At 37.0% G+C, this 15,661-nt stretch overlaps 1 protein-coding gene across 1 annotated transcript; it reads right to left on the reverse strand.

The window, feature by feature from the left end:
• Window positions 1-2,691: 2,691 nt before the first annotated feature.
• On the reverse strand, window positions 2,692-15,361 carry htra3b (HtrA serine peptidase 3b). Its single transcript, XM_051115911.1, has 9 exons — window positions 14,629-15,361; window positions 10,346-10,445; window positions 8,770-8,992; window positions 8,476-8,670; window positions 4,767-4,799; window positions 4,454-4,568; window positions 4,247-4,304; window positions 4,038-4,133; window positions 2,692-3,621 (listed from the first exon to the last, which is right to left on the reverse strand). The coding sequence occupies exons 1-9, from the start codon at window positions 15,041-15,043 to the stop codon at window positions 3,453-3,455; spliced, it is 1,404 nt and encodes a 467-aa protein (XP_050971868.1). The 5' UTR covers window positions 15,044-15,361; the 3' UTR covers window positions 2,692-3,452.
• Window positions 15,362-15,661: the final 300 nt, after the last annotated feature.

Consider the following 15,661-nt stretch of genomic DNA (forward strand, 5'->3'; position numbering starts at 1 on the left):
TTGTTGATGTTATCCCTGGTGAAAAAAAACAGCATATGCTGGTAGGTATGTTTTGATGCTGGGATGCTGGTTAGGTATGTTTTGATGTTTAAGCTGGTCCTTTGCTGGTTTATGCTGGTCCTTGACCAGCAACATGACCAGCATAAACCAGCGAAGGGCCAGCTTAAACCAGCATCAAAACATACCTACCAGAATATGCTGTTTTTTTCACCAGGGTTGCTACAGAGAAAGTCATATGTAAATATATTTTTGTGATATCCATCTCATCCAAATGGGCTATTTTTGAAGCTTGGTTACCTAAATACTCTTTTTGGTACTAAGGAGAATGTTATAACTTGTAGAACTTGTAGAATATTTTAATGATACAAAGACCTCTCATTTATCAAAAGATCAAGGAAAATTCTACTTCTCACGTCATGACCCATTTAAATTAAATGGGACCTTCTGGAAAAAATGCCGGATGTGCAGCAAGCAGCTTCTCAGACAGACTGCACATCTGCAACATGACTAGCTTTCCATTTATAGAGCCATTTTCTAAAGCCCCTCATCTCAGAAAACACAAAATTGTAGGTTATTCCTAAAAAATTACAGCGGACAGGGATGGCAGCCATCTTGCAACTTAGCCAAGTCAATATGTTTTTTCAAAATACAAGTTTAATGCAAATGTGCTTCTGGCTTTTAGGTCGATTTACATATGATGCAGTTTGAATCATAAACTTTGTGTCTTCCTGTAACTTAAATGTTAGAGCATGATGCTACCAACAGGTAACGGGTGTGATTCTCAGGGAAAGCAAGAATTGATTAAATGTAAATGTGTACTTCGAATGCAATGTGCCCCAAATGGTACTATGTACTGTACTGTAGAAATGTAGGTCATTTTGTTCTCATCCAAGCCTTTCGCTGCATTCGAAAAGCTGTGGCAGTTGATTGCATAAAGTGTCCAACATTCCACATTTATTTTCGGCTAAATAAGTGCGTCATCTGAGTATTTGAAGTGCACTTTTTTGTTGGAATTTTTAGTGAACGATTACAAAATGGCATACAATTGTGCATACAGTTGAGGTCAAAAGTTTACATACACCTTGTAGAATCTGCAAAATATAAATTATTTTAGCAAAATAAGAGGGATCATACAAAATACATGTTATTTTTTATTTAGTACTGATCTGAATAAGATATTTCACATAAAATACATTTACATATAGTCCACAAGAGGAAATAATAGTTGAATTTATAAAAATGACCCTGTTCAAAAGTTACATCCCATTGATTCATAATACTGTGTTCTTACTTGAATGATCCACAGCTGTAGATCATTGTTTTGTTCATGAGTCCCTTGTTTTTCCTGAACTGTTAAACTGCCCACTGTTCTTCAGAAAAATCCTTCAGGTCCCACAAATTCTTTGGTTTTCCAGCATTTTTGAGCATTTGAACCCTTTCCAACACTGTTGGACTGTATGATTTTGAGATCCATATTTTGACACTGAGGACAACTGAGGGACTCATATGCAACTATTACAGAAGGTTCAAACGCTCACTGATGCTTCAGAAGGAAAAATTATGCATTAAAAATGAACCAGGGGTGTAAACTTTTGAACAGAATGAAGATGTGTACATGTTCTTATTTTGCCTAAATATCATTTTTTTTTTTATTTAGTACTGCCCTTCAAAAGCTAGAGAAGATACTTACAGGTTTCCCAGTAGACAAAATAAGTTCAATCTACCCTGATCTTTAAATGCAATAAGTTTTCACCCCCCAATTCTTAATGCATCATGTTTCCATTTGGAGCATTAGTGAGCGTTTGAACCTTCTGTAATAGTTGCATATGAGTCCCTCAGTTGTCCTCAGTGTAAAAAGATGGATCTCAAAATCATACAGTCATTGTTGGAAAAGGTTCAAATATGCAAAAATGCTGAAAAACCAAAGAGTTTGTGGGACCTGAAGGATTTTTCTGAAGAACAGCAGACAAGGGACTATCACTAAACCAAACAAACAAACAAACAAAAACAAACAAACAAACAGTTGTAGATCATTCAGGTAACAACACAGTAGTAGGAATCAAGTGTATGTAAACTTTTAAATGGGGTCATTTTTATAAATTAATTTCCTGTTAAACTATATGTAAATGTGTTTTATGTAAAATCACTTACTCAGGTCAGTACTAAATAAAAAATAACATGAATTTTGTGTGATCCCTCTTATTTTGGTAAAATAATTAACAGATTCTGCAGGTGTGTGTAAACTTTTGACCTCAACTGTATGTACACAAAACTGTATGCACTGTGTATCTTAATAAGGTACATTAAAGATTTTAAGGTAATAACATAAGATTTTTTGTATATGTAGATCTTGATGGTGTATTTAGAGCTAAAGCTGTAAAATCATCCAACGCTCCTTTAAATGTGTAGCCGTGTGTCATGTCTGGATTTTGTCATCCACAGGTCCTGTCCAGACAGAGAACTGAAGAAAAAGCTTTGTGTACTGGAAAGTTCTGAAGGGTATTCTGGACCTGTGAATTTCCAACCTAAACGCTGACTAATCGTGAATCATTAGACATGACAGTGTCAGTTAACTTACCTCTTTCACATACCCTAACTGAAATAATATTATTTAGACTCTTCTTTAAATTAGTTTCGACTAACTGCTCTGTTAAAGTTTAGCATTTATCATCCACAAATCTGCCAAATGACTCTTTTCTGAGAACGTTTTATTTCATAGGTCCAACATTCATAGATCCAGCTGAAAAGAACCAAAAAAATATAGCATATTTGAAGACATGGTAATCAAGATGTATGATATGCTGTAGACAAACAGGAACATGAGCATATACAGAATGATAAACAGATTACATGAACAGAAGACGTCTCACTCTGATATCTGAATATAAAGAGCACACTACATTTGATCGGACATGATGACCAAAAAAATGCACATGTTATATAAAACTTTTAAAAAAACCTTGCACAGCAATTAATTCTTGCCACTGGTGCCACAATGAAGTTTCAGCAATGAATGTTGATAGTTAATTGAAAATGTATTATTATTTGTGAGGTGGTTATGTGTATTTCATCTTTTAAAAAGATTTCCCCAGCTTAACATTTCATTGTGGATTCATTGTGGATTGACTGTAAAATATCACCAGCTTTGTCTTCTTCTACAAAATACAGTACTGCAAGTTTTCATATTTGCAATGAACAAAATCATTCTTCGCTTCAAACCTGCTTCAAAGAGAGTGTGCTGTTATGAAATGCCTTTCATATAAAATCTCTTAGGCAGACTTTGCATGACTGAGATTGCAAAAGCTCAAGATTAGATTTCTCTCAGTTTGTAAAAGAGGTCCTTGTTTTGTAGAAGGATGCACTGTTAGACACCCCTTTGGCCATGACTGGCATGATAAAGCCAATGTCTTCAGTGAAAGTTTGATAGTTCACATTCCGAATAAAAGATGACGTCACTGCATGATGACATCAGGCTCAATGTTGAAGAGCAGGTCGTCATTGCCTCTGCGCACCTCCAGCAGCAGAGTCGTGTCTTGGTTGAGGGCTTCCTTCAGGTCGCTGGTGCTCATCAGAGGCTCCCCGTTTAATTTAACGATGATGTCACCGTCTCTGATGCCCCCTCTGAAACACATTTGGAGAAATTATATAGTATATTTTTGATACAGTATATTGGAATAAATGAAAGGTTATGAGTATTTGCCTTCATATTTTGTGCATCTTTTCTATCAATATTTAACCAGTAGAATATTACTTGAATAATCTTACATTTTTAAGTTGGCTATTAAATGTTAATTGTTATCTTGAATCAATCAAACATTTTAATAAAAGATTAAGATGTTATTTTTTTCTATATCACCCAATTCCAAACAGACTTAAACCTGTATTAAACAAATCTGTCACTTCTCTTTGTTGTTAATTGAGATCGTCAATATGCTGTCAACCACTGAGCACAGACAGTGATGAATTATTTGGCTGGGAGTTCTGAAGCACAGCCACAACTTAAAGCCCACAGAGCATCTGGTTTGGCTGATGCTTACTTCTGAGCAGGGGAATGAGGAACCACCTCATGGACGTAGATCCCACTGCTGACATTAGGGAAATCGGGATTCTGCTGCTTCAGCTCTTCCACGAGTCTGGAGGAGAATGGAGTCAGAATGTTTCACATACACACACAATGACTAAACAGCACAGCGTTTTTTATTGGCATGTGTCGCGTGTTAACGTCTGTAGTGAAGAGGACACTCACGCTTCTGTGATGGTGAGCATTCGAATTCCAATGAAACGCTTCTTCACCGCTCTTGTCTCTGAAACAATATGTAAATGTGTTAACACGTTTAGTCCTACAAGAATGGCTCTCCAAAAAAAAAAAAAATGAAATACTAAAATGTTTAGTATTAGGTCATTTATACTATGTCCTCTACAAATTCCCTTGTACAAAAGCTGCCCCATGTACCTTTGTTTTGTTTTCCCAAGGAATCATTTAAGAAGCGAGTAATCCGGTCTGAAGGAATGGCAAAGGAGATTCCTGCAGCTACTTTCAGGGTGTTGATTCCTATCACCTCTCCATCCTTGTACAAAACAAAACCAGAATATAGTATTAAAAGGACACCTAAAAATTTTAATTTGTTGTTATATTGTTCCAATGTCATTGTGTTTGATTCAGATTTGTTAAAGTCATGAGAGATTTTTTTTTTTTGGTTGATTTTCCTGTAAGTCTACTGTCAGAAAACTGAAAACATAAAAGTAAGTTATAAATAAATAATTACCAAATTAACGAGAGGTCCACCTGAGTTCCCATACTAAGAAAAGAAAAAAAAAAAAAAAAAGAAAGTGAATTGTTAGTTCTCAAACAATTTTAGACATTCATCTATATCTAGGATTAGATTTATACCAAAGGTACTGAACATAAATGCTGAAGCATTGAACAAAAATATAAAATGAAGTAAACTTCAAATAAACAGCTTCTATTTTAAAACCTAACAACAACCATCTGTCAGAATTGCAAGTGAAATAATAACATATGTTTATTATCAGTGCTAAAACTTTTCATACCTTATCTAAATTGGATTAGATTTGTTCCAAAATTACTAAACACACATTTTCAAGCATTGAACAAAAACATAAATTCAAAATCAGGGCTGGATTGGTAATCTGGCATACCGGGCATTTTCCCAATGGGAGACACATTTCGGGTCTGTATTTTATTTTTATTTATCATGCAGGGACAGCAGTCGGCTGTATTAATCAAAATGGGGCAATTAGGCTTTATTAATCAAAATGCTGTACCTGTAAATCATACTTTGTGTGAAAAGGAATAAAAGTTATCAGAGTTTTACTGCCTAGTGTTCATTTTAACTGGAAACTGCAGTGATACATACAAAAGCATGGTTTTTCAGTTTTGCATACATGTATATATTTCCATACATTTCCATTCCATGCATACATGTATGTATGTATATACATGCATGTATTTCCAATGAGCCTGCTCCACCTATATAAATATTGTATCGCTCTTCTCCCCTTCTTCATCATCTCTCAAAATGAGCAGACCAAACCACAAAAGTGGTGCTGAAAATCTCCTGAAAGCTTAAAAGTTTGGAGGCGGATGCCACCAAATGTGCACAGATTGTTGACATGTTTACTGTAGGGGCCACTGCAGTAGCCTCTACTTTTTGTGCAAGCAGCATAATCAAGTAAAAGTTCAGGTGGTGAGCCAGGATGAACAGGCTTGTTCTGTTGTTGATTATGAGGGCCAAGCAGGAGGATGAGTAGAAAAGGGTACTGTAGCTGAATCGGTAAGGAGTAGCCTTGTGAAGAGGGAGGTAACCTGTCCTACTGTGTGTGCAGCATAAAAAGTGATGACTGTCAATTAAATATCACCAAAGTAATTAGTCAGTGCAGCAGAAGCTATTTGGCGTTGTTTTTGTAAATAGCCTACTGGTTAGTTTCCTCAACTTTGTCATAACTTTGATGAACTATTTTAAAACATGACCTAGCTAATATTTAATATTTAAAGTATAACAGGCTTGTACATCACCTCATTAATATTAAACAAAAGGATGGCCTTAACTGTGTAAACATTAATATATATATTAATATATATATATATATATTCGTCATTATTCCATGGAATGTCTGGATACTGGATACTGATTGGCTGGCAGGTATGCAGTAAAACCGTTTAATGCACAGGTATTAATAAAATAGCCTAGATTCTAAATCGCTACATTATATTCCTCAGCAACGAGGTGGTAAAACTGCTGTTTTTGAATAAATTTGTTGTTTGTAGAGAGAGACGCGCAGACGCATCGCACACTGTCATCTCTCTCTTTCTCTCTCTCTCGCCTTCTCTCTCTGTCTCTCGGTCGATCGATAATTTACTGAAATAAATGCTATAGTTCATTCAAATAAATGTGATCTTACTGTGTCATAACTGACAACCCTACCATACCCATTCGGTCAAATATTGCACTGCAAAGAGCAATACTACTTTTCTATAACTTGGCAAATGACCATGGAATAAGCGGGATAATCAACGGCTTGCCGTGCATTAAAGGATTTTAAATGTGCTTTGCATCGGGCATTCTTAGCTTCCACGTCGTGCATTCAAAATCCTTTAATGCACGGCAAACCGTTGATTATCCCTTACTAAATATCTGGATATTTGGATATGATCCTGTATAAACTGAATATTTATTAGTTTATCAAATAAACTAAAACTGCTCCCTGCATTAAATGTTGAAAAATCAACTCTACTCATGTTAAAGAATTGTGCTATAATAACCTCTACAAATACAACTCATTATATACACTATAAACACTTTACAAGAGACAGACATGTATATGTTTGTGTTTTCTATGTTTTGGAGGGATGATGATTTTTAAATCATACCCTATTTTGCATCAAAATTTGTTAATACTTTACTATAGTTAGGGTGGATAATTTTATCAGCTGTTTATTATTCATGCAACGATACATATTCCTGTTATAGTTTTTATTAATAATCACTGCTGTATAGCTGACAACATTTTCTAGTGCTGTTATGATTGTTTATAGCATGATTTGTGAAAATGTAAACTATTATACTATTTGACATAGCATAGAGTTCTTCATGGCTAGTGTTTGCATATTTCATTTCATGCTGTGTACTAGTGTTAAATGCTACTGTTTTTGACAGCATTGATAACGTTTCTGGCAGATAATATCATATTTCTTGTGCTTCCCTTACCGAGTGTTGTATCCTATCAGCAATAACCTGTCTATGGGTTTTTTTGATTACTGTCAGTTTAAGTTCCACCGATGCAGTGTCGCCAGATATTGCTATCAAAACAATCAATAGCTGAAAAATAAATAAAAATAAGCCAAAATTATTTTGGTTAAGATATCGCTGCCCCTAAAGCTGCAATTTCCAACTTTATTAACTTTCTAAAGTGTCAAATTAAGTGGAAAAGACAAGTCCAAAAACGCTTATAATAACTGGATCTGGCAACATGTATGCTGGGCCCGTGTCCTCACTCAAAAAAACTCAAGACTCATTCACTCTGCCATCATTTCACAGCAATCATTTTCATGCCACAGACGGTAAACACTCTGTAAAAACAAATTTTATTTTTGAACATGAAAAAGTTACCGAGATCCAGACCTCAGTAACCTCATAGCTGGCTACGGGCCTGGTGTCACATCAGTCGTGGTATTGAGGGTGGAAGAGAGCACTGGTCATTCACTCCCCCCACCTACAATTACTGCTGGTATTGAGACTCAAACCAGCAATCTTTGGGTTACAAGTCTGACTCTCTAACCGTTAGGGCACGTCACGACTGCCCCATTTTAAACAAGTCTTTGTCATGTAAGTACCTTAATGAATCATCTCTCTTTATCTAGTCAAGCCAAGTTGTAGAAGTGGAGGAGAGAGTGAAGGATCAGGGAGTACTGAGGGGTGTCCGACTGAACTGGACTTAAACAGGTACACACAGTAGGTATACCCACAGTGTTTGTGTTTGTGTGTGTGTGCATTTTGAATGACAGTGTGTATATATGGGTGGTGTCTAACTGGACTGATTCTGGATTGTAAACAGTGGTGGGCCTACTGGACCAAAAATGCCAGAGCTAATTTTTTGTCCCAGTCAAGCTCCGTTCAGAACTGATGAAAACCAAATGTCAGATTTGCAAATGAAAACGATAAAAAATAAATAAATAAAATAAAATTGATAGCAAATATGAAAACTTTAGTAATGCAATCATAAATTCTGCTAATCATAAAGGAAGCAACAAGTTATTGACTTTTTTGTTTTAAAGGGCTTTTTCTTCACAGTTCATATTTTTGTTCAATAACTGAATAGTTATGTTCAACACATAAGCATTCCTTCTTGATTGCAATATGATTTCAGAAACGAATTTCAGAGGTGATCGGAATTTCTTATGCAACAGTCGGTAAGACTCAAAACATGTGTTGTTCTGGTTATTCTGTGTCTTACATTGATGATGGCGTCAGTCTGGATGTAGTCCATGTCTGAGTCACGGAGACCCAGTTCTTTCCCATCTCTCTGTGCAGTGCTGACTATTCCTGTCGTCACTGTGTTCTGCAGGGCGAATGGGCTGCCAATGGCGACCACAAACTCACCCGGCCGCAGGTCTGCAGAGTGACCCAGTAATAAAACAGGCAACTTTTTCTGCCAAAGAGGTCATAGGAAGTAGTTAAGTAAACATATTTTGACTTTTGTATTATAAAGAAAGATTATAGAGTGCAATAAATACAAGTTCCTTCTCACCTGTGGGTTGATTTTAATAGTGGCAATGTCAGACTTCTTGTCGATGTCTTTGATAGTTGCCTCATACACGTCCCCATCACGCATCTGTACTTTGAGTCGCTGATGACCCGAAACAGGTGTGGTGCTGGAGACCACATGAGCATTAGTTATGATCAACCCGGTTTCTGACATTACAAAACCTGAACCACTCGATAGCGGAACTGTCCGGCCAAAGAGAGGGTGGCTAGGGGAAAAAAACAAAAATATAAAATTCACCTTTAGTTACATAAACTTGCTCTAAACATTCAAAGATTTTCAAAAAAGTATTTAAAACTGATAATGTATTTAATTAACAAATTGTTTGTTTTTTTTAAGCACAGGATAAAAACCTTAAATGAGATAACTGAAAAAAAAACCTCTGATCAAATGTGGAGAACACTGACAGATACTTCCAAGTTATTGGTCTTAATCTGATTTTCACTGTGATTGCAAGATGGCGGGATGCCCTAAGAAACCTGAAGCCTGAAAGGTTGTTCAGATGAAGGCCAAAGAGATGACACTTTCAGCCGTTACAAGAGAAGTTGGTCATTCCAAATCTGTGATTTCTCAAATACTGCAGGTTTACAGTGACACTAATTCATTCAAGTCCCCCAAAAGGCTGGTCATCCATGTAAAAGAAATGCACAAGAAGACAGAATAATGCAGAGACTCTCAGTGGGGAATGGGTTCAGCACTGCAGCTGGAATTGCTTGCCAGTTCAGTGCTGAACAAGGTAAGGCTCTGTCTTGGCAATGTTTAAGAGAAGTCAGACTGAAAGTACACTCTGCAGTGACCAAGCCTCTCATCAGCAGAAACAATCAAATGGCTAAGCTCATCTTTGCTGGGGAGTATGTTGTGTGGAGAGAGGAGAACTGGTCCAAAATTCACTTTAGTGATGAGAGCAATGTTAATTTATCTGGGTCCAATGGGAAACAGTTTGTAAGAAACCCACTACAATTATCAAACTATGGAAAAGAGTGGAAGAAGAGTGGATAAAGATCACATCAGCACAGTTTGAAAAACTAGCAATTTCCTGCGGACGCAGATGTGCTGAAGTCCTTCAAAGCAAGGGCCTCTATACTTCCTACTAATTTCTGACAGCTGTAACGCTCCAAAATTTTAGTTGTAATCTTCTTTCATGCCACAAAGGTTACTCTTCTCTAATTTTGATCACTGAGTTTTGCACAAAATAAAGATCTTTGTTGAAATGCTTTGGATATTTTGTCAAACACGTTTGTAGAACAGAGGTATACCTATAGCTAATAGTCCTTCAAATTTTGAATGATGAAGATTTCATAAAAAATCAATTATGTAAAGATTGTTCTCCACTTTTTATAAAGACTTGTTTACCCAGTTTCTCCATGCCACACTCTCTGACATCATTCCCAAATGACCAGCCTTGGCAAAAGCAGTTGTGCATGTGTTCAGCTTATTTACAGACAGCAGTGACCCTCACACAGCTGTGTTTGCCAAGCACCTTCCTCATTTCCCCACAGTTTTAAAGCCCCGTACAGACGGCAGCCACACCATGAAAGTGTTTGCAAGTGTTTGGGCTTACTTTAGGAACAGCTCAATGTGCACCACAGCAGGGGCGATCTTCTCCACCACGTCAGCAATGAAGTTGAATTTGTACCTTGGGCTGCTGGGGTGTGTGGGACCTATACTAGCAGAAAGAATTGCTCATGTTAATAACTCCACTCTATAAAATGATCAAAACCATGTTTTTTCTGTAATGCAGCCACTGTCTTTTTATAAACCCAAATAGTCTTTTTTGGCTCAAGAGGGCATGATTAGCAGGCATGCAGCATTTGAACGCTTTCCTGCAGATCCAAATGGTATGCAATGATGATAGCTGAAAAAAGTCTTTTCACACACAGGAAATGTTCCTCTATAATTGGGTCTAAAATCACTAGGTGGCTTTTATCCTTGTGCATGCTTGACTTGTGCTGGGTATGCAGTATGTGTATGAAAGAGAATGATGAAAGTGTGCTGAGTGTGTAAAGTCCTAGTAATTAGGATATGTTATTTTCTGCAAACTTCAGGGTGGTTTTTCCCTTGACTGCCGTTTCCTGTGACCATGTTGGCACAGCCATCATTCCTTTGTGTGCACACCCTGATTGTCCTACTAACCTAAAATTCAAAGTCATTAAAAAATCAAAAGTAGTTTAGTACTAATTTAATTTAATACACCTAATTGTCATCCAACCTGATCTCACAGCAATTTGTACATATTTTACCTGGCTAGTACGAATTCATACATTTTGTGAAATATTTGTGACATTTGTGACCACCCCTAACCTCATCCCTAAACCTACCCCTTTTCAGAAAACGTACAAAATCGTACGAATTCATACGAATTAGCCACCTCATACGAAATGGGTGTGAGATAGCGTTGGGTCATCTCTTTTTGGTTAGAGGTTAGATGCAAGCCCCAGAAATGTGTTAATACAGAAACAATAGTCATTTTTTAAATGTTTTTAGGTCTTTTATGCTCATAGGGATTCATTTATTTGAGCGAATATACAATAAAAACAGTAATGTTATGACATTTTATTGTTACAATTTAAAATAATAATTTAATAGTTTTATTATTCTAAAATTCAAATGATTTCTGTGATGCCAAAGCTGAAATTTGAGCAGCGATTAGTTATCTTTATTGTCTCATGATCCTTCAGAAATCATTCTAATATGCTGACTTGGTGCTTGGGAAGAAAATCTTATTTTTATCAATGCTAAAAACAATTGATTTTTTATTTAGTACTGACCTGAATAAGATATTTCACATAAAAGTATACATATAGTCCACAAGAGAAAAAAATAGTTGAATTTATAAAATCGAACCCCGTTCAAAAGTTTACATCCTCTTGATTCTTAACACTGCGTTGTTACCTGAATGGTCCACAGCTGTGTTTTTTTTTTTTTTTTTTTTTTTTTAGTGATAGTTGTTTACGAGTCCTTGTTGTTCAGGACACATGTTGTCATGAATAGTTAAACTGTCTGCTGTTCTTCAGAAACATCCTTTACATCCTGTATGATTGGAGATCCATCTTTTCACACTGAGGACAACTGAGGGACTCATATGCAACAATTACAGAAGATTCAAACAATCACTGATGCTCCAGAAGGAAAAACCATGCATTAAGAGCCAGGGGGTGAAAACTTTTTGAATGTGAAGATCAGGGTAAATTTAACTTATTTTGTCTTCTGGGAAACATGTAACTATCTTATGTAGCCTCTAAAGGGCAGTACTAAATGAAAAATATATGATATTTAGGCAAAATAAGAAAAATGTACACATCTCCATTCTGTTCAAAAGTTTTAACCCCCCAGCTTGTAATGCAAGGTTTTTCCTTCTGGAGCATCAGTGAGTGTTTGAACCTTCTGTAATAGTTAACTTTCCTCAGTTGTCCTCAGTGTGAAAAGATGGATCTCAAAATCATACAGCCATTGTTGGAAAGGGTCCAAATACACAAAAATGCTGGAAAACCAAAGAATTTGTGGGACCTGAAGGACTTTTCTGAAGAACAGCAGGCAGTTTAATTGTTCAGGACAAACAAGGGACTCATGAACAACTATCACTATTCAAAAAAACACAGCTGTGGATCATTCAGGTAACAACACAGTAGTAAGAATCAAGGGCATGTAAACTTTTGAACAATGTCATTTTTATAAATTCAACTATTATGTTCTTTTATGGACTACATGTAAACGTCGTTTGTGTGAAATATCTTATTCAGGTCAGTACTAAATACACAACAACATCCATTTTGTATGATCCCCCTTATTTTAGGTAATATAATTAATATTTTGCAGATTCTGAAAGGGGGATGTAAACTTTTAAACTGAACTGTATATTCTAAAGCTTTATTCCTGGCTTCCTGGATGAAAGTATTTAAGCTTTATAATTTGGAAGCTGTGAGAAACCAAAATAAGCATGTTATGAATTACACTCAACTGTTAATCATTAATCAAATGCAACACCCCATATAAAAGCACATTCCTGTAGAGCTGCATCACAGAACCATGACCTCTCAGATTTCATGACTGCCAAGTCAGCTTTCAATGGAAATGCAATTTCATTTAGACAATCACATATACTATCAAGAAATGCCACTCAACCAGAGGTCAGCCAGGAATAAACCAAAGATGAATGCCTATTAAAAATATGTTCTAAATAGCTTCCTCAGTCGTTTTTTCCAGTCTGGAGTGGTGAAGAGACGAGACATCAGAAGAGCAGCTGATCACACAATCTGGTGGAAAGATGATGGGCAGCATCTGTTTCTAAGGCACTGGGTCACTTAATATAGTGATTGCAAGGCTTGGTGTTGTATTCTGAGGTTTTTGACTTAGTAGACTATTAATGCTGTAATGATTTGCTGCTCTCCAAATAGTCATGGGCTTTTCTGTGGGTTCTTTTGCTTACAGTTTTTCTGCTTGCCTCACTACCGGGTTATTCACTAAATATATACACCAGTGTGGCCAGTGGCATCGCAAGGGCCAACTGGAACTAATGGGTGGATGATTGCTACCAGACGGACTTCTTTAAACCTGGTTTTGCTGAATCATTTATTGAGTTAACAGACCTAAATATTTGATCTTATAACCCCAAGTAATATCTCTTGACCATTTTACCCTATAAATCATCTTTTCATCCAATTCTAGGTCACCTCTTACAGACAACGTGTCTCCAGTGAGGTGGTACCATTTCCAATAGGTGCCTCCTCCCTCTTCCTGTCACAACTGAAAAAACTTTTTACTGCTGATCTGGAAGCAGTTTGATATTTCCTCTAAAAATGATAAAGGATAGGGTGTTGGTAACAAGGTCTTGTCCAAGATCAGAGCAAAAGGGCAGCCTCCTCTGAGAACCCCACAGGAAGTCATACTCGGTCTGCAGAGAACAAAGCAGCCCTATTTTCCAAACTTCTCTGCAGCTGCATTTGCACATCAAATTTGAGTTCACAGTCCTATTTTTCAAAATACCCACGATGGCTCATCTGGTTATCAGTTGAGTTATGCTATGTGATGGTCGCTAGAGGAGCGCAAGAGTGTTATCTGAATGCAATATCCACACAGTGGACAGTATGTGTGTGTGTCTATGAAAATAAAATCTGAACTGAACTAAGATAATAAAACTATTGTCTCTATAATACATCTGCCTATTCATAACCAATGAACTTTGCAATACTGAGCTTGAACTCATTTAAATGAACATTGAACCGGTTTGAGCTGAGTTTTTGACACTTTTGGCATCTGATTTATACCTGAACTGAATATGTTTTATAATTGATGAACTTGATGAACCGCAACTGATGCGGTTATAGAATTTACTTGAACTAACATGAACCGACTTGAACTGAATAATGACACTATTGTCTTCTGCACCTTTTGTTAAAAATGACCCAGACGCATATTGTCTCCATTTAGGCTTTGATTTGTGTGTTTGTGAGTGTGGATGGCTTAGACTTGCAATTACTACATGACAGAAAGAGTATTTGGCATTCTAGAAGCTGATGAAGAGATTTTAGTCTAATGTCAGCCATCCCATCCTTCCCATCCCTCACTTTTTACTGTGGTCATTTACCACAGTAACCACAACTAAGTTAGGTCCTACTATTACTGTACAGTGATAACTTTTACTACACCACTATGAATAACTTTTTTAAACCTTAAATTAATAAATAATTGAATAAATAAATCATTATGATTTTATAGACCGTTTTAACCCATTCAATTATTAAAGTTTCAGCATAAATTAAGACATAAATATATTTTTGATATATATATATATATATATATAGTTACTGTAGCATGCCTTTCTCTTTCTATACACAAATCACTTACCTTGATTGCTTTTACAGGGTCCTTTGTGCACGTTGGTGACCGCCGGCAGACCCTGCTGCAGGGCTTTCCTGCTCACAGCCTTCAGCTGGCAGATGTTACCATACGTGTTCCCGTCACTGCCGCACACTTTACTGCTGTACCTGCACTGGCACACGCCTTTGGACAGTCTTTTTCCAGACGGGTGTTTGCATTCCAGCCCGTCCCCGCAGGGCAGATCGTCTTTGCGGCCGCACGGCTCTCCCTCTCCCTGCGCGCACACCAGACAGCAGTTGCAGCGGTCTGGCACATACCCGCTCGGGCAGCTCGGGCTCGGACACTTACTCACATCACAGCGCTCCGGACACTTGAGTTTAGTATCCGCGAGAGCATCTTTGATGCAAAGAAAAACGACCGATACAAACAAAATGACCTGCATTTTTTGGTTTAAAATTAAAACGAATTCTCAGACAATTCTTGGATAGCTAGTCAGTGTCTTCTGGAGATGAGCATTACGCATCAGACTTCCAAAGCAAATGCTTTTTTCAGATGATATGTGTGCGTTCCTGCAGAGTTGAAAGACCGGTGTGAGGTGAGCGGTTGTCCAAAGAAGAGCAATATTTCTTATCCAAGTAAGTCTGATCTATTGATGCGCGCAAATGCCGGAGATTTCAAGTGCAATTTATTAACACAGCGAACGCGAAGCCTCTAGATGTTAGTCCTGTTGTATCTGCTAACCATCTCAACATCCTCGAGTGAAGTCTGCTTTTTTCTTCTCTCTAGAGGAGGCGGGGAATTACGTTTACCTCAGAACGCTGTAGTATTCACTAATGATGGGAAGTTCCACTCATTTCCGCGAATCGGTTATTTGGAACAGTTCGTTTCAGAGAACCGGTTCAAAATTACTTTACATTCTCTCTCTCTCTCTCTCTCTCTCTTAAATAAACAAATAAATCCATACAGTTGAAGTCAAAAGTTTACAGACACCTTGCATAATCTACAAAATGTCAGTTATTTTACCAAAATAAGAGGGATCGTACAAAATGCATGTTAGTTT

Source organism: Labeo rohita, chromosome 7, assembly GCF_022985175.1.
Source record: "Labeo rohita strain BAU-BD-2019 chromosome 7, IGBB_LRoh.1.0, whole genome shotgun sequence".
Taxonomy (NCBI): Eukaryota; Metazoa; Chordata; class Actinopteri; order Cypriniformes; family Cyprinidae; genus Labeo; species Labeo rohita.